Raw genomic sequence first — 20,215 nt, forward strand, 5'->3', positions numbered from 1 at the left:
ATGTTACGGTACATGTGGGAAGACAGTACATGTGGGAAAACTAGGGTTAGGGTTAGGTGCTACGGTTAGGGTTAGGGGTATGGTTAGGGTTAGGGATAGGATTAGGGTTAGGGTTAGACATGCCAGCATGTACCAAGTCGATGTAGCACCCTAGTTTTCCCACATGTACCGTCTTCCCACATGTACCGTAACATATATTCTACGTCAAGGGCGTAGGTTTGCATATGGACGGTATGGACATGTCCCTACCAACATTTTGGAGGTCAAAATTCATTTAACTGGAGTTACAATTACAATAAGTGTGATTTTGCAATTATCATACCACTGCTATTTTAAAACATTTGAGCTACTTTGGAAAGTCAATACATTTCTTAATGCATGTGATATAAACCCCCATCAGGTTTCAGGTGAACTGGTACAGTCATGGCTTCATTATAATCCAACTTTGAAAAGGGTCCTTTGTTTTGAGTGTGTCAAAGCATGCACCATAAAAATGACCACTTTGGAAAAAAAGAATGACCCTGCCTTCGGTACAAATGGTTTCAATAACTGGAAGAATGCTACAGGTAGCTTTAGTCGCCATCAAGACAGCAAAGCACACCATCATTAGAGTCAATGCACATGAGCAAGCTCCAGTTGACACACAGATATCAAGTGCATGGGCAAAAAAACTGGAAGAGGCAAGGCACTGTCTGGAGAAAGTAATGGGTAGTGTAAGGTATCTTGCTGGGCAGGGAGTAGCATTACATGAGGGACATGAAGGGAATGTGTACCACCTTGTGAAGTTCCTTGCAAATGATGACCCTGTTCTTTCCTCTTGGCTCACTCATTGCCAAGATTACGTCAGTCCACAGTGCCAAAAGTAATACTTGTGCTTGTTTGGTAACACAATTGTCCGAGACATTACAGCAACAATCAGGTCCTTACCAGTGGTTCAGTCTTCAATTATAATGGATGGCACTCAGGATATACAGGGAAAAGAGCAAATGTCTTTATGATTTTAGACATGTGGACCACGACCTGGTGCCACAGGAAGTCTTTGTGGGATTGTATGTGGGGTCAGGGGCCACTGGTGAGCAGTTAGCTGGCTCTATATGCGTTATGGTGCACACTGTATCAATCTGATAACACAAGCTGCTCGCAGTGCCTCTCCCTTAATACGTGATGCCTTGCAGTGGGTGCATGAACTTGGAACCCTTAGCAACCAGTCAGGAAAATTCTAGGGGATTTTGGCTGCACAAGCAATATCAGAGGGGCGTACAAAAACTAGTGTGGACAGTCCGTGGACACACTGTGAAGACAGTACTTTGTCAGTATGAAGCTGTGCTGTCTAGTTTGGAGGAAATGGCCTCAGTTGGTTCTGACTCTGGTACAAGGGCCAATGGCCTCCTGGACTGCAGCATCAGAAGTGTTGGGGGAGCTTGAGAGCTTAAATAAGTCATTACAAACAGCACTCCCAAACTGAGGAATGCAGGCTGCTGCTGAGTGTGTTGGCTCAACTCTTCAAAAAAAGAGGAAAAGTTTAAAGAAGTGTTAGAGAAGGCAGTGTCAGTGACAGAGTCCTTGGGTCTGGAGCAGATTCAAATCCCTCACCAAAGAAATCCTCCAAACAGATTCAGTGACAGGGCCAATCAGTATAATCAGCAGAGGAGTACTACAAGCTGCTGGACAGTCTGAAAGTTCAATTCAAAGAACGGTTCAACCAACCAGATTTGCAGGTCTTGAAAAGACTAGAGGATGTTCTCCTTACTGGGCAGATGGACGATATCATCTCCTCTAACCTTAACCCTAACCCTAAAGACTAGAGGATGTTCTCCTACTAACGCTAACCCTAACCCTAAAGACTAGAGGATGTTCTCCTGACTGGGCAGATGGACGATATCATCTCCTCTAACCCCAACCCTAACCCTAAAGACTAGAGGATGTTCTCCTGACTAACCCTAACCCTAACCCTAAAGACTAGAGGATGTTCTCCTGACTGGGCAGATGGACGATGTCATCGGACAGTATCCAGAGATAAACAGAGACAGTTTGGAGGTTCAGCTGCCAATGTTCCTCTTAGAGAATACCATCATGTCATCATCAGAATACCATCATGTCAAGTAGTGAAGCTGCAGATATCCTAAGAGAAATGCCAAGTGAGGTTAGAGGCTTATTTAATGAGGATGAGCAGCTGCTTAGGCTGTTATTGGTTGTCCGCTGAAGCTGAGCGAAGCGTTAGTGCTCAAAAGGCTCAAAACATGGTTAAGATGTCACAGCAGCGCCTTCATAATGTGGCTGTGTGCCATGTAGACCAAGAGGCCCTTGACCATCTGAAAGATATCTGCAAACATTGCTGACCCCTCCCTGTCCCTTGCTCTTTAGCTGTCTAGTTTTAGGTTTTGTAGTTTTAGTTTAGTTTTAGACTATCTTAGACTGTTTTAGGCTAGTTTTAGTTTTAGACTATGTAGTTTTAGTTTAGTTTTAGACTATGTAGACCAGGTTAGACCAGGTTTTGTATTGTATTTGTTTGTGGTGGATGTTGTTGTTGTATGCCTGTGAACAGGTCACACTTTAAAATGAGCCCTTGGGGCTCAATGCGTTTTTACCTGTATAAATAAAGGTGAAATAAAACAAATAAAAAAATAAAAACAGTTTGCATCTGTCAATGACAGACGTAGGCAGGTGTTTGGATTCTTTAAATAGACACCAATGAACAAAACAATGGGATTAGGAATGTAGAGTAGAAGACTGGAGAAATTAGAAAAACAAGGGATACTATTATATTTAACTGCCATACATATTACTTATGTATTTTTTGTTGTTGTTATTATTAATTTTACTTGAAATTCTAACTTGATGTTACTTATGTATTTTATTTTATGGATGTTGATTTGCTGTGATTTATGTGAGAACTTTATTTTATATTCAGTGTTGCACAGGTACCTTTTTGAGTGTGAATATATTAATAAATGTTGTTGTAGAAATATTGTTATACTTTCTGTTTATTTTAGTCTTTGATCCTTTTTATTTAGGATCCTTTTTATTTCAAAGTAAATACATATCTTAATGTAAATACATATCTTAATGTAAATACAGCATTTTTGCAGTGGTCACTGGTCACACACACACCCTCCATCTATACATTTTCATTAGAAAAATATAATTCCCTGCACTTGCGTTTTTCTTCACTTGCTCTGGTCCCTACCAATGTTGAGACCAAACCTACTCCCTTGTACTACGTAGATAGTAGATAGATAGTAGATAGATAGTAAGTAGATAGTAGATAGGTAGTAGGTAGATAGTAGATACTACGTAGATTACTGTTGCTGAATGACTTCCTCACCTGTCACTCCAGGCTCCATTCCACTCAGTCTTGCCCCAGGGGTTCCTCAAGCGTATCAGGGGGGTGGTCTTCTTTTGGAAGAAAGACAGCCGTACCTTCTTCACCGCTGTCACTGAGTACGCATGTCCCTTCACCAGGCCACACGCCATACGCGACTCAATCTCACATGGTGACGCCTGACAGAGTGACAGTCAGTCTACTTAAGCAATGATGCCAGAGAGTGATTTATCATTAGTATTGTCACAGTTAGGGAGAGTTAGGCACCACACACTGTGACAATATTGACTAAATCATATCAATATTGACTATTAAATCATGGCCTCATGGTTACACAACAAATCCAAAGATTTTGACAAGAAAACAATATTTAAAGATTTTTTTTTGTGATGTGATTCTGGTGGTTTCTGCCCTGGGCTGAAACATATAGTTCCCCTAACTACAAACGTTGTCAAGGGAAGAAGATACACAAATCTACTTAGGAATATTATAATAGGTGATTTAACCGTGACATTAGCATTATTAAATCACAACTTTGACACCTCTCAGCCAATCACAATGCTTATTTTCATCAACGTGTTGTATAATGTGTTAATCATCTAGTGTCGAGGTATGTGCTGCTGTAGTGAAGACCTAGGGCTCCAATTCGCATGTGCAAAAAAATGCCAAAAGGTGAGAAAAGTCGGCCAATCTTAACCGTAGACTAATATTTCATGCTGTGGAGTATTCTGCGGCATTAAGTATGTTTTGCTCCGCTCAATAAGCACTATTTACTTAAGCAAGTTGGAGCACTTAGAGAACAGAAGCAGAAAAAAACTGTAAAGAGACGACAGACCTCAATGGAGCTACAGATTATTCCCCCATTGTCGTAGACTTTGAGCAGATCTTCAAAGAGTTTGTCCTGTTTTTCCTGGTCAGAATGGAAAGCCTCTGCCTGTAGGTTGATGGCCTCTGCAACAGCTCCACTGAAATCCACCACCGCATCCCCTGTGTGGCCCCTGTCCAACGACTCATAGCAACCAGAGAGCCTGGAGACACAGAGGGAGCAGCCAGAGAAGTTTGGGTCAGGAAGAGATACAGAGATCAGAGAGCACACAATGGACTGAAGCCTAAGGCCTGGACCACACCGTGGACGTCAAGCTCAGTAGCGCGTGTGCGTTTCATTTTGGTGCCCATGTTAACGGGTTAGAGTAGCCATGTTAACGGGTTAGAGTAGCCATGTTAACGGGTTAGAGTAGCCATGTTAACGGGTTAGAGTAGCCGCACAGCTCATGTGAGACGCGTGTCTCAAGCGTGTCTGGTGCTGGCTGCCGCGGCACGCCATCTAGATCTTCTATAATTCTAACTGGATAGTACTTCGTTTCCAATCATAGTTAGCTAGATTACTTACTTAGCTAGCTTACTTTTACTTATCAAATGTACATTTTGTGATATAGAGACAGTGCACAGACACACCGTCTCCTCTCAGCTGTCCTGCATCGCGCATAGCCCGCAGCGCAGAGAGCATGTCTAATTGAGTCAACTGGTATTATGCTTATCACCAAGTTCTCCCATACTGTGCTTATGTGCTAGTATAGTATGTTTATATCAACGGTAATCGAGTGCTTTAGTTGGCGAGCGAACTCTTGCACTGGTAATACCAGTTGACTTGAACGGACGGGCGCGCGGGACCGCCACACACCACATATATCTTTCAAAAAGCATGGACAGTAGCTGGACAAAAACTTGTGCAAACTTTTTAAACATGTCTGTAATGGTTAATTCCAGTGGCGGCTGGTGATAACAATTTTGGGTGGGGCACAGGTTATACGGGCATGCTCCACGGGGAAGAATATCAACTTTAAAATCTGGATTTTAACATGAGAATATATATATAACTTAATTATTTTTATATATTATATTATATATTATATATTTTAACTTATTAAAGGGCAAACTGCAAACACAACAAAAATATAATGCACAACTGACAAATCAACTGGAATAGTCTTTGTTAGCAGAGTAGACCTAATGTTAACAGAATGGACTTATACCCTTTGTCTATCTGTGCAGCAGTAAGGTGAATAATTCTAGCAGCTCAAATGGATTGTACTGTCCAGACAGTTGTCTTGTTTAGCCATTCAACTAGGCATTATTTGTTCAATGGAGAAAGACATGGAACACAATGCAATTGTGATAATAAATGTGTTCTTTGTTACTTCTTTAATTAAATTAAAGTGTACCTTTCTATTATCATACAATATTTCCTTGAACATGTAAACTCTATAATCATACAGTTGTCTTTCTATTAGTTGTCTCTGTCATACTGAACTGTTTGTTATCATCCTGAACTATCTCTGTTGCTCACCTCACCTCAGTTCTGTCTCTATTGCTCTCCTCTCCTGTTGTCTGTCTCTCTGTTGCTGTCCTGTTGTCTCTCTGTTGCTCTCCTCTCCTTGTTGTCTGTCTCTCTGTTGCTGTCCTGTTGTCTGTCTCTCTGTTGCTGTCCTGTTGTCTGTCTCTCTGTTGCTCTCCTCTCCTTGTTGTCTGTCTCTCTGTTGCTCTCCTCTCCTTGTTGTCTGTCTCTCTGTTGCTCTCCTCTCCTTGTTGTCTGTCTCTCTGTTGCTCTCCTCTCCTTGTTGGTCTGTCTCTCTGTTGGTCTCCTCTCCTTGTTGTCTGTCTCTCTGTTGCTCTCCTCTCCTTGTTGTCTGTCTCTGTTGTTAAGTCGTGACGTGTTTCCGGGTCCAAAGTTGGCTGAGGCGCTGTCTTCGAAATGCCGCAATAATAATAATAATAAATTATATTTATATAGCGCTTTTCCGAGGCTCAAATACCCTGACAATATGGGGAAAACGGCAAAGTGCTGTGTCCCTTGTTGTATGAATAGATCCGAGTCTAAAACACGATTGAACTGTCATTCTACCGCTGTAGTACACTGGTATTCTGGTGCGGAGAATTTCTGGTTTGGAGCCGGAAATTGCAAAACGTCACGTTTGACGTCAGACTTAACAACCGGATATTCAGGGCTCTCAAGTCTCATTTTTTTATTTTTACTACCCCTAGTGGTAGTGGCCCTAGGCTGCAGCCTAGGTAAGCCTATAATCTGCGCATGCTCAGGGCGCATTTTTCTGCGCCCCGACCGGGGAATAGGAGACAGCCAATTGGAGCGCTGCTACAGCTCACGTGTAAGCCAAAAGTATTTGGCCTGCCATTGACTGCCATTCGGCCGGCATTCGGCCTACAAAACTTAGATGTTCAGAGTATAAATGAAAATAAGGATTGCAAAGATAATTAAAGAGAAGTGTCAAACAAAACAGGAGCATTCTCTATCGCGTCTTGGTAAGAGGAAGTGAGGTCACAGACTGTCTTCCTGCCCCGGCCACTCCTCCAGGTGAATCACCTGCCTGTTTATATCCCACTCCGGCCACTAGATGGGGTTGACTCAAACAAAAAGTATATGAGACAATACAAACAGAAAAATAATAATTTTGGCTCCTGTCAAAATGTAAACTGTCAAAAACTGCAATGTGTCTTAGGTTATGTATCAAACAAGGGTTAGTGGGTTAGTGTACAAGCACAAACAAGAGGAGCTTTTTGGTCATTTACATAATGGTAAGTAAGTAAGTAAGCAAGTAAGTAAGTAAGTATATGGTATATGGAACCATATATGGAAATGGTATACACGCTGCCATCTCCATTCGGAGTCGGAGTTCTGCTGCGCTGATCACAGGCAGGAGAATGAACCTGCAGGAGGAGGTGCCTGCCGCGGGTGAGACATATGAATGAGTGCTTTGGTTTAGGTCAACGGTACGCAGCTTTGGTTTAGGTCAACGGTACGCAGCTTTGGTTCAGGTCAACGGTATGCAGCTTTGGTTTAGGTCAACGGTACGCAGCTTTGGTTCAGGTCAACGGTACGCAGTAAGGGTGGACAGCTGCCATGTGCAGGCGGATAGTGCTCCTGATGCAAAGTGTTCTCCCAGCTGGGCTGGCGAGCACAGTAGGGTGAGAGGTAGGGTGCACGGTAGGGTGAGAGGTAGGGTGAGAGGTAGGGTGCACGGTAGGGTGAGAGGTAGGGTGCACGGTAGGGTGCACGGTAGGGTGAACGGTAGGGTGCACGGTAGGGTGAACGGTAGGGTGAATGGTAGGGTGAATGGTAGGGTGAGCGGTAGGGTGAACAGTAGGGTGCACGGTAGGGTGAACGGTGCAGTGAACAGAATGGCAGCATGGGAGCTGAACCCACCATGTTCCACCGGTTGCGACTAGAGCTGATGCTGCTCATCGTAGAGCTGACTCTGCGCATCGTGGATGACCACTCGTCTAGTCTCTGAATGAACTTAGCGTCTGACTGTCTGACCTGCTGAACCAGACTCCTGCTAAGCTCCTGATCCTCCTGCGCAATATCCATGAGTCTTCTCTTCAGTCTCTCTCTCCTGTAGCCACCCAGGGCAGCGTTGAGTCTCCGGTGCCGATCGTCCTCACTCTCTGCAGAGGCGGCATCTGCCACTCCGTCCTTGACCGCTGTAGACCCAGCGCCAGCCTCTCCAACAAATCCAAGGACTCTATACCCATGGGTAGCGGTCAAGTAGCAGGGCATCCACACCAATGGCCTCACAGAGTTCGAAATACAGCAAGTATACAACACTCGTCCTCGCCTCTCCAACTTCCATTCTGACACTACCTCCTACAGTACCTCTGCCAGGTGTATGCTTGTGTGCTGTTCATAAATGGGGCGAGTTTCAGGACGTGGCTTTGCATGTTCCAGTGGCAGTTGGGTGTGATAGTGCGCCGTTACTGTTAAATAACTCTCTGTGGCCCTAGACGTCCACCCATTGGTCGTTAGAGTGATAGCAGGTGCCTTGGATAAGTCGTGGACAACTGTAGTTTGTACTTTCTTATAAAGGTCTGGTATGACTTCCTGGCTGAAATGTGGACGAGAGGGAACTAAGTGACGAGGCTTCATTACATTCAAGGTGTCTCTAAATCCTGTGTTCTCGACCACGAAGTATGGTTGCATGTCCGCTGCTATAAAAACACCTATTGTTATGTTTGTTGTTTCCAGTATTCCTAACTAGGAATAAACAGGCAGGGGTTTCTTAACTGGCTTTTAATAACACGTTGCACATCCGTCTTCCAGACACTCTGTCGCTCTCACCCCGGTCCCCCGGTCCGGGTACAACAACATAGGGCGGAACCAATGTTATGTACTATAATAACAACACATCTTCCCTTCTTTCAAAACAAAACAACTTGTTCTTTTCTTGTAGTCATATAACAAAACATTAGTTTCTGACTGTTCTTAAATCTGTGCATTCCAATAATAAACCTGCATTTCAAACATGAACCTATGCATTCAAATAATAAGCATATGTATCACATATCTCTTTACAAACTTTTTTTTTCCACAAACATTTTCATTTACATTTAACTCTCAACAATAAGTGTCCTCTTTTCTTTACTCTGTCTCATGCCCACAGTCCACATGGTTTTTAGCACTGTGCAATAAGTCTCTCAGGAGGTTTAACAGTCCTTTTAGGCCTGCAACAGGTCTCAGAGGGTGTGCTGCCCCCCTTTGGCATGACGGAGTCACTGCGGTCCGGAGAACTCTGACCAAACTGCTCACTCCTGGGAGCATCTAACACTTCTGCAGTGCTTTGTTGTTGAGAATCTGTCTCTGGGACCGTTACCTGTGGTCTTAGATCCACACGATTTCGTCTCAGAGCTGCACCATGGTCTGTCCGGATCAGGTATGAGCGTGGTGCAACTTCTCTTTGCACGCATCCTCCTTGCCTCCATGTGCCTTTTGCGTGATCCAGGATACGGATTGTATCGCCTGGCTTGAGGCTTGGTAAGCGTTTTGCCTTCTTGTCATGTTGCAACTTGTGTTTCTCTTTTTGTTCTTGTTTCCTTGTCCTCATTGTGTGCGCTCCTACAGGTGTCAACAGGTTCTCATGGATAGGAAGGTTAGTGCGTAAGCGTCTTCCCATCAGCATCTGGGCTGGGGACAAACCATTTTCCAAAGGGGCACTCCTGTATACCATCAGACTCCTCTGGAACTCCTCCTGTCCATCTTGAGCCTTCTTCATGAGAGCCTTGACAACCTTGACTGAACTCTCTGCGAGCCCATTGGATCTCGGGTAGTTAGGGCTTGAGGTGGCATGGTGAAAACCCCAGTCCTCTGCAAAACCAGCAAACTCGCTGCTGGAAAACTGTGGCCCGTTATCTGAAAACACCTCACAGGGAACTCCATGTCTCGCAAAGACTGTTTTAAGGTAGGCTATGACTGTTCTGCTGGATGTTGACTGCAGTGTTGCAACTTCCGGGTAGTTGGAGAAGTAATCTGTGACTACAATGTTGCTTTTACCGTTACAGTCAAACAAATCCACTCCGACCTTCTGGTACGGGCGATCAGGTACAGGGTGGGGCATGAGCGGCTCTGCTTGTTGTTTGGACCTGTAGGTGAGACATATTTCACATGCAGCTGTGGTGTGGCTGATGTCTTGGTTGAGCCTTGGCCAGTACATTACTTCACGCGCTCTACGTTTACATTTTTCCTCACCCAAATGTCCCTCATGCACTTTCTGCAGCATTTCCTTGCGCATGGATGACGGGATGACAAACCTGCTTCCTTTGAAGACAATGTCCTTAGCAACTGAGAGCTCTGATCTGCATGCCCAGTAATCTTGGATCTGGCTTGGGCAATCACGCTTTTGCACAGGCCACCCTTTCAGTATGGTCTTCTTGAGCTCTTTCAGTGTCTCGTCTAGTTCAGTTGCTTTCCTGATCTTCTCTGTCCGCTCCGCAGACACAGGAAGTGATGTGATAATCATGTCAACATAGGCTTCTATTTCGACGCTTTTCTGTTCATTTGGACTTTCCATCTTGTTGACTGCGCGTGAGAGCGTGTCAGCAGCAAACATGAATTTTCCTGGTGTATAGACCATTCTCACGTCATATTTCTGCAGTCTGATTGACAGTCGCTGAATCCTCAGAGGACAATCATTGAGGGGCTTGGACATTATTGATACTAGGGGCTTGTGGTCTGTTTCCACTTCAAAAGCCTTTCCATATATGTACTGATGGAAACGTTCACATGCATATGTGCTGGCTAAAAGTTCCTTCTCTATTTGTGCGTATCTAACTTCAGCACTTGTCAATGCACGAGACGCGTAGGCTACGGGCTGCCAGCTGTTGTCATACATCTGTAGCAGTACTGCCCCTAGGCCGTACTGAGAAGCATCTGCCGAGATCCTAGTGCTCCGTTCTGGGTCATAAAACTTGAGCACTGGCTCCTTGGTTAAGATCTCCTTCAGCTTATGGAAGCACTCTTCCTGCTCATGGGACCATTCCCACTCGTTCTTCTGCTCTAGAAGCCATCTGAGTGGTGCTGACTGGGCAGACAACTGGGGGATAAATTTAGCCAAATATGTGACCATTCCCAGAAATCTCCTCACCTCTTCTTTGTTCTGTGGACGTTCCATGTTCATTATGGCTGACGTCTTCCTTGGATCTGGCTTGACACCTTGCTCTGAAATCACATCTCCCACAAAGGTAAGGCTTTTCACTGCAAACTCACACTTGTTCTGGTTTAATTTCAGATTGGACTTGCGTGTCAGATCCAGTACTTCCCTCAGCCGTGCATCATGTTCTTCTCTTGTGGATCCCCACACGATGATGTCATCCATCATGGTCTCCACTCCCTCTATGTGCTCATAGATCATATGGATTGTTTTATGGTAAACTTCTGGCGCAGACAGAATACCGTAAGGTAAACGCAGAAAGCGAAACCGTCCTTCTGGTGTGTTGAACGTGCATAGTTTTGAGCTTGCCTCATCAAGCTTCATCTGCCAGAAGCCTGTTGACGCATCCAGCTTGCTAAACCATTTAGCACCAGCAAACTGTGACATGATCTCTTCTCTTGTTGGTAGCTTGAAATGCTCACGCTTTATAGCCCTGTTTAGATCCCGTGGATCAAGACATATGCGTAGAGCTCCACTTGGCTTCAGCACAACCACTAGTGAGCTCACCCAATCTGTTGGCTCGTCTATTTTCTTTATGACGCCCATCTTTTCCATGCGTGCTAGCTCTTCTTTGAGTTTGTCTCTCAGTGCAAATGGAATCTTTCTGCACGCATGAACTACAGGAGTCACTGTGTCATCCACACATATCTTGTGCTCACCAGGCAAGCATCCTAGTCCCTCAAAGACATCTTTGTTCTCCTGCATAATTGCGTTGTGGTCTGTGCTAGTCTGGGAATTCACTACAAACACCCTTCTCACTAAGTCAAGCTTTTCACAGGTACTCAGACCTAGGATTGGCTGTACGCTCTTCTCTACTATGAGCACCTGTGTCTTTAACTGCTGTCCCTTGTGCTTTAGAGTCACTATACAACAACCTTTAATTGGAACTGTCTCTCCTGTATAGCCTGTCACTTTTACTTTCACCGGGTGTATTTTGCTCTTAACTGTGAGGGTCTTGTAATCATGTATGGACATAAGGTTGACTTGTGCACCAGTGTCTATCTTGAATGGAATTATGGTCTCATTCACAGTTAATGGGACTAACCATTTGCACGCATCTGCTGTGCTAGACTGTACTGAGTCAACCAAGAACTCCTCTGGCTCTTCTTCCACTGTGTCCACTTTCATCCCTGAAGCCTCAGCTTTGCAATACCTCCCAAAGTGGTTATCCTTCCCACACTTGTGGCAGACTTTTCCATAAGCAGGACATGACCTAGGCATATGCTTGCCTCCACATCTTCCACATCTACTGTTTGGACTCTTGGGACTTTGCTCTGTAGGCTTTTGCTTTCCAAACTGTTTTGGGCGCTGTCCCTCTCTTTTCACGGCATGCACTGCTGCCGACTCATCCATGCGCAGCTCCTTTGCTTGTGCGCGAGTGGTTTCTGCTGCTCTGCACATGTGAACTGTTTTCTCTAGCGTTAAATCACTTTCACGTAGTAATCTTTCTCTAAGCCCATTATCAGGAATCCCACACACTATTCGATCTCTGACTAATGAGTTTCTTAAATCTCCGAATTCACATGACTTGCTCAAAGTAAGTATTTCAGTTAAGTACTGATCAAAACTCTCACCTGTCTTCTGAGCGGCAGAGAAGAACTTATATCTCTCAAAAGTGACATTTTTACGGGGCACAAAGTACTCCTCGAACTTTGTCACTAGCTCAGTCAATGTTAAATTTCCCTCATCTATTTGAAAGGTGTTGTAAATGTCCAATGCATCTTCTCCTATTACATGCAAAAATATAGACGCTTTTAGCTTTTCATCTCCTCCCCCCGCCCCGCTCGCGGCCAAGTAAATATTAAATCTCTGCTTGAATCTCTTCCAATTATCAGCAAGATTGCCACTGAACTGCATGGGTGTGGGAGGACTGAGTTTATCCATGATGGGGAACACTACGTGCAGGATTTTCTTGGTCTCCTTGTTGATTGTTCGAATCGTTTTCACTCACGGTAGCTTGATCACTGTCACTTCCACTCTCGCTAGACATGCTCGCGTGACGCTCCTCTTGCTAGCAGTCCGCAGATGTGTGCTTTCGGAATCCAGCACATTCCTTTTTCATAAGTCGATGAACTCCGCGTTGCCAGTCCCATTATCTGACACCATGTTATGTTTGTTGTTTCCAGTATTCCTAACTAGGAATAAACAGGCAGGGGTTTCTTAACTGGCTTTTAATAACACGTTGCACATCCGTCTTCCAGACACTCTGTCGCTCTCACCCCGGTCCCCCGGTCCGGGTACAACAACATAGGGCGGAACCAATGTTATGTACTATAATAACAACACACCTATGGCGTTTGTTATGGCATTGGCCCGGTCTGAATTGTTAGCGAGTGGTGGTTGCTTAAATGCAATGGGCAGCTGGGTTTGCACTTCACTCTTTATTTTTTACACATTATTTTATACACACCGGAGATTACTTAAAATAAAATAAAACGTTTTGCACGTGCAGTACAACGCTGTATTCTATTAACCGAGCGGCCCGTACCGAAGATTTTCGGTACGAATACGTGAACCGTTACACTTCTACAATATACCTTTTGTGATTTCGGCTGGCTTGTGTGGGTAGTCTTTCTGCTGGCTTGTGTGGGTAGTCTTTCTGCTGGCTTGTGTGGTTAGTCTTTCCCTATCACCGAGGCACCTTCCTCCGAGGGATAATGCTCCCGGAATCTCTCCAATATGTCGCTGTACTTGCTACGCACCGACTCCCAATCAATGTTTTCGGCCACGTTGATCGCCCTGTACTCCTGTGTTACTTTGAGTAACAGATCCACCCAGTGGTGTAGTCTACGTGATACGCAGGACTACGCCGTATACCCACTAGGAAAGACCAAGGATTTGCGTATACCCACTAGAAAATGCGCGAGGATACGTAACGGCGTTTTGTGACAGAACTTTCACACTTTTATTCATAAAATTCACCCCGTCTGTGTTACGAAGCACTTACTTCGAACTTTCTGACATGTTTGTTATCGCATAACCAGTCGTTCAGAATGCTGGTCTCAGTATTTCCCCTACAGTTGCCTTGGGGTGGGCGGGCCAGACCTCCACACACAGCTTCAGAGCTGGAGAATGGTTTGGTTTGTTTTGATTTTGCGTGAGTGTGCGCGCGACGCGAGAGAGTTTTTGCAGGGTGAAAGCTCTGCAGAAGAAAGTAAGCAAGTTGAAACCTTAGCAAATATACATTACTGAGTGTTCTGACAGAGAAAGTTGATTCAAATTAGTCGTTATTATTGTGACTAGAAAGTGTCTGACTATAGTTCCATAGTGTAAATAGTGTCAAAGAACTAGCAAGCTAGCTAGCTCAGAGGTGATGAGGTGGTCTGCTTGCACACTTGCCAGATAAAGAGCTAACTGGAGGCACTTTATTATTTTACTTAAAGTAGATATACAATCTTTCTTATTCTGCTAGAATTGGGCTTTATGGTAATACCATAATGGTATATTTACAGTACATGGACAGTTGATTGAAGCATTGGAACAAACCCTCACTCATTGGAAATGAGCTGTGTTTTTTGTAGTTGGACATACGATTTTCTTACAGGTGAGAGAGTAAGTAAAGACAGTATCTGACTCTATTGCCCACAGCAACCCAATATTCAATTAGAATGATGTTATGATCTGATATGAATTCAATGTATACCTCTTATTAAATTATAAATACTCTGGTTGTTATATTTTTCTTTTGGTTGACAGCAAAAGAGGGAGAGAGGAGGATAGAGAGGGAGAGAATGAGAGAGAGCAGGATGGTGTCGGCACACCAGAGAGAGAGAGAGAGAGAGAGAGCAATTGAACCAGGTGAGAAAGTGGACATGTAGTCAAGACCACATAAGTAGCCTTGAGAACCGATGGTTCTCGAGCCTAACGGCCCTTAGGGGGCAGGAGCCTATCTCCTGTTTCTGTAGCGTGAGGCAGCTTGATGTACAAGTACAGTCCATGCCACCCCCCACCCCCCCCCAAGGCAGCAAACACTGGTGTAGATGCATACTTTATATAAGTGAGTGTGGTGGTGCTTATGGGGTGTCGCTACGGGACAGGTGTCGCTCTGACTGGGAGGGCAAAATCACAGTATACCCACTAGAAAAAACTAGACTACACCACTGGATCCACCTCATCGTTGGTCCAAACAAAGGTAGTACTTTTCACCATTGCTGTAAAGTTCTTCATTTCTGCAATCAGAATGGAGTGGAGAATGTTTTGTTGTGCTTCCTGGTTTAGTATCAACACATGCATGCCCAGTGTGATGTAGTGACGTGCTTCTAGGTCTTAGGTCATTTCCTGGGTCTACCAGTACACGCATGCCTAGTGTACTTGAATGATCCTGTGATACGCAATTCTGTGTGGCTGGAGAATCTTTGCGCGACAATGTGAAAACGCTCGTGAGGCTGGAGATCAGATCGGCACTGAAATCGCGTATCGACGTTGTGTAGCCATGCTCTTAATGTAATACTGACTTGGCATAGGCTTTCTCCAGGAGGGCACTCCAGAACTCATTGTTCTTGTTTGAGTGGCAGTAAATGAGCTCTCCATTGATGGTGGGCAGGCGGTCGTCCACCACCACGTCCGTCCACTCTCCAAACACCCAGAACTGGAAGTGGAATATGCCAGCGTAGCTGTCAGGATGCTTTGGGTCCCATTCCTGCTCTTTCCAATCAGGGATTACCTGTAAACACATAAGGCGAATTACACATCAAGCCATGATGTGGAGAATGCAGTTAGATAGAGCAGACAACAGAAGAGAAATAACAAAAATACCTCAGTTATGTCAGTGTGATGCCCAAGCATCTGAAGTGCTGAGCAATGAAATGTCTTTTGTCAGGAAAGCAAAGTGTTGCCATTGACATTCATATAGTGAATCTAGTGTGAAAACATGCGAGATGTCTGACCCAATTACTCTCACTAAATGGGACAGTCTTACTTTTACTGTTCATGTTTTAATGTAATCTAAATTGTGGGTCAGGTATCAACTGTACAGAATGACACATAAGCAGTAGTGAACATCACACCCATATACTTCACATACATTGTATGTGTGTTACCAAACATAATGTATTTTCTTTACTAAGAGATTCTCCTCCTCTTCTCACACTCGTCTCCAGGCAGACTGTGGTCAGACCAGAGGAAACCAGACTCACCTTCTGCCAGAGGTTTGGCTTCAGGGCCAGACAGGAGCACGCTGCCACAAACCAGCAGTTACCCACAAGCCCCTGGTTGAGGTCATGGGAGCTGATGCCCTCCACAAACAGATGTGGCTCATCGCTGATTTCCTGTGACAATGAAAGGAGTGAGGGAACAGTAGGTGTTCATTTTGTTGATACGTGTTAAGATATTCCTTATACTATAGTACCCTATGTCAATATCAGAGAGAATATGAATAATAATAATATAATAATAATTAATTAATAAAAACATATTTTTGTGAATTCAAACAAAAGCCAATGTGTCTCGTATGTCAAGAGTCATTGGCAGTTTTAAAAGAATATAACCTTCAGAGGCATTTCGAAAGAAGCATTTTCGAAGAAGCAAGAAGAGTATTATGGAAACATGGACGTGTCGTTGATGCACCGTTCCACTTGTGAGAACATGTCCTGTCCAGTAGTTGTTTGGTGTCCAGTAGTTGTTGTACTTTTAGATCCAACATTCCTCAGTGATGAATATGGAAATCTTGGAAGTGTCGTCCTGTCTGTACTCTCATTAGCAGCCAGTGAATAAACACATTCCTTGGCTTTAGTTTTTAGCATCTCCCTCACACTGGCTGTTGATGCGAGTGAACATGTTTTTCTGTTGAAGGTTGTGTTTTAATTCTTTGACTTTTTGTTGAACTAAAAATCAAGCAGAATAGGCTTAAGACTTGGCATTGTAGTCCTTATTGTTGTATTCAAGTTTCCACAGTAAGCCATAGAGAGATACAGCTTGCATTGACTACTTTGCTTTATCAAACAGTTTTTCTGAAAACCAAAGACAAAAGTAGTGTGATCCAAATGTGTTTTGTTTAACTGTGCAGTTATTTTATTTAAAAAAAAGCATTTGATAAATACTATTTTGCTTGGTTAATTAATGCTGGTAACAAAGACCCTATTTGTTATTTTGTTACAGACAAAAGTACGCTACTGTGATGTGGTTTGTTTAATTATGCAGTTATCATTTTATACAAAAACATTGTTTCAGCACTTAGACTATTTAGCTTTATTAATCAGTTTTGCCGGTAAGAATTACCCACAAACATGGAAAAAGCATAATATTTTATGGTTATTTGATCATATCTGTGCATCAATGCCATGTTTTAAAAATGTAATACAGTTACTAGCCTACTTCTTCTCCTATTTCTTTGATAACAAATAAAAAATTCATTGTACTAAATGCCTGGCCCCAGATTTTATTCACAAACCTCAGCCTGGCCCTCAATAAGTTTGAATTTGACACCCCTGCTATAGTAGAATGCTGGTAGGACTTTTTAGGTCCATGATGAAGGGAGATAATTTATTTCTAAAACAATAGTCACCAGGTTAGGTAGATCTGGCTTAGAGCACGTTTTCTTATAACATTAGTTGAAATTCTCTGGAGGTGTTGTTCTGTTATCATTAAGAATCATATCGTTCTTTCTCATCATTAAGAAATGTATTTCTCTTCTTGTCCCACCAACTCTTGGGTCATCAGAACACTGAGACAGGAATATGTTAAATAGAGGTCTACCTCTGTGTCTCGGTCCTATATGGGAACAGCAACAAACTTAGCCATACTACCTGACAGTAAATGATGCGCACACATCACACACTTACTATACAAAGCTACTACCACTTGCAAGAACCACCATGGTGTGGCAGGGCCACCTCCTTATATTCTACAGCTTAACCTCAGACAACCTCTAAACATATATGAACCTTTGAAATACTATTTTATTTTTCCTCAAGTAACCTCTCAACAGAAGTTAACCTTTGAAATACTCTGTCACAGAATATGAGCCTATAAAATCTAGCAAACAATGGTCTCGTAGAATTCAGTCAAACTGTGCACAGTACTGTAAGTCTCACAGTGATCTGCCCATCTCGAATGAGTGATAAATACACAGCAAAATCCATACAAACATGTCTCTGTAAGAGCAGTCTCAGTCATCCAGGTGAGTCAAAATCGAATAGTAAAGTATCTTTAACTCACCTGTGGTCTCTTCCATTCTACAACACCAGGAGGAGGTTTCTTGAAGAACAGAGATGCGTTGGTGACTGGAAACTCAGGGTCCTCAAAGAGTTTCTTGTCCTTAAGACATTCCTTCTTTAGGTCCACGTAACACTGTTTTTTGTAATGAGTTGCTGAGGAGAACATTATTGTTCAGACTCTGGAACCTCAACTGCGAACTGACCACAGAATAAGACTTCATGTTATTTATAGGCAGAGGGGGAGGCTGGTGGAGTGAGAAATCAGAGGATGGGCTCATTGCAAGAGGATCTATGATTTTTGACTTTTAACCTTGGATGTGTTGACATACCGTAATACACCCTATAAATCCTTGTATGTCAAATCTTGTTAAAAAAAGTAAATTTCATATAAACAAACTCCCTCAGGGCAAGAGTCTGATATGGTTTTAGGATGAAACACAGTATTACTGTATCTTAATAGTAAACTTTCAGAGTATTGGTCAACCATGCATTCACTGTACTCTGACCAGTCTGAACATTCACAAACATGACCTTGAATAATATGGAACAATCCTATGGGTGCCAAGTTTGTTACAAAACAAACAGACATTTAAACTGAACAGATAGATGGTCTTCCTGCTAGGCTCTAGGCCTGCCACACCTCCACCAGTGCCTACTGGTTAGCTGCAGGGTCATCAGCTAGGGACCATCACTCACAGATGATTCGCCCCTTAACCCAGAACATCTCCTGGTGGTGGGGCAGTGAATAGGGATGTCTCCCTGACACTCCCTACAGCTAACCATCTTCAGGAGTTGCTTGCTCCCCGTGCCTTATCTCGCCTTCTCAGCCAGAGCCAAAAGCTTGCCTTCTTCGTCTCCTCCGATATCGTCCTGGTTGCCTTGTGCAGTCTGGCACCCCGTAGCCCTAGGTCCTTTAGCAGAAGCGTTGTTGAGTCCCTGGTGCCACTTCCACCGGGTAGAGTCTCGCGTTTCATCCACCTTCCCTGCACTCCGCGACCAGGTCAGTATATTTTGCCTTCTTCCTTTCGTGGGCTGCCGCCAACCCCTATTCCCATGGCACTGTGAGCTCAACCAGCAGTGCTGAATTTCTGGCTGAGGTCCAAAGAACCGTCTGATCTCTGGCCGCAGTGTGGTGCTGCAGAACCATGTCTGGCTGCAGTGTAGTGCTGCAGAACTCCCCAGGAAAATGGAGCTGCCTGCCCAGGTCCACCCCCATTTCCCACTCCAGCCCTGGTGTCAGGAGCTTGGGTGCTGGTCTCTTGCTAGTATTGGCTGCGGGCTCCCCCTGCCTGAGGAAGTGGACCTGCTGTTTGCTCCCTGCTGGACTCTCGCTGTTCGCCTCTTGCCGTCTTTTCTCCATCAACTCCACCAGCTTCCTGAGCACCTGGCCGTGCCGCCATCTGAACCGGCCCTGTGTCAGTGCAGTTTTGCAACCTGACAAACTGTGCTGGAGGGAGGCGTTGATGGTCCTGCAGAGGTCACAGGTTTGCTCAGTCCCAAACCTGGCTTGAATTTCATCCTTGCCCAGGTGATCAGTTCATCCAGCCTCTACAGGAGTCTGGATGTAAATGGTGCAGTTCGGAGCAGGCGAGTGATGTCGTCCATATAGCTTTGTAAATAATTACAAGCAAAACAGCCACTGTCCCCTGGGGACTGATGATATTCTAACTTAATGGCCAGCAGGAAGCACCCTGACCCTAGATGTTAAGCTCTTCATAAACAACTGCAGTCATGTCTCTTTACTGAGGAATTCTGCTTTGTGACCGCTGGAGAGCGATAAGCTCTATATTCATGGTGAGTTATGGTGGGCCGTGTCAAAGGGACGCGGCTGAGGGTTACTGTACCCCAGTCAGGGGTGCCAAACAGGGTTTTTATGAGATTATTTTAATCTGTGTTTGATACTGCTCAGGCTACTTAGGTCCACTATATTAGTGTTTTAATTAACTTCCTTCAAGGGATCAGATTGTACACGCAAGATACACACGGGAGATGTTACTGAGAGGACAGGACCGCTCACGCAGAACCATCTACGGTAGGCCTAGGGAACATGGCAGCAAAAAAGGCTCTACACACATATTATAAATGTAACACACACAAGTGCACTTTACTATTGCATGTAAACGTTAGTGTGAGACATACATTACGTGTTTCAGAAAAGTATACAGTACTCAAGCAATAAGTACATAGCAGTTATTTAGATGCACACATTTTGCCCTTTAAACATTTCACTTTTTCTGTGATAG

The 20,215-nt window shown here is 44.1% G+C and overlaps 1 protein-coding gene across 1 annotated transcript in view; it reads right to left on the reverse strand.

Moving 5' to 3' along the window:
• The window catches only part of LOC308174768 (calpain-5-like), a gene marked incomplete at both ends in the record, with an annotated part of 33,871 nt that extends 15,733 nt beyond the window's left edge, over window positions 1–18,138 (reverse strand). Inside the window, 5 exons of the mRNA XM_080549868.1 lie at window positions 3,326–3,501; window positions 4,158–4,350; window positions 15,273–15,481; window positions 15,954–16,085; window positions 17,974–18,138. Coding sequence (XP_080405994.1) covers window positions 3,326–3,501; window positions 4,158–4,350; window positions 15,273–15,481; window positions 15,954–16,085; window positions 17,974–18,138 — 875 coding nt within the window. The remainder of the gene's footprint in view (window positions 1–3,325; window positions 3,502–4,157; window positions 4,351–15,272; window positions 15,482–15,953; window positions 16,086–17,973) is intronic.
• Between the last annotated feature and the right edge of the window lie 2,077 nt (window positions 18,139–20,215).

Source organism: Nansenia antarctica, assembly GCF_963989245.1.
Source record: "Nansenia antarctica genome assembly, chromosome: 20".
NCBI lineage: Eukaryota > Metazoa > Chordata > Actinopteri > Argentiniformes > Microstomatidae > Nansenia > Nansenia antarctica.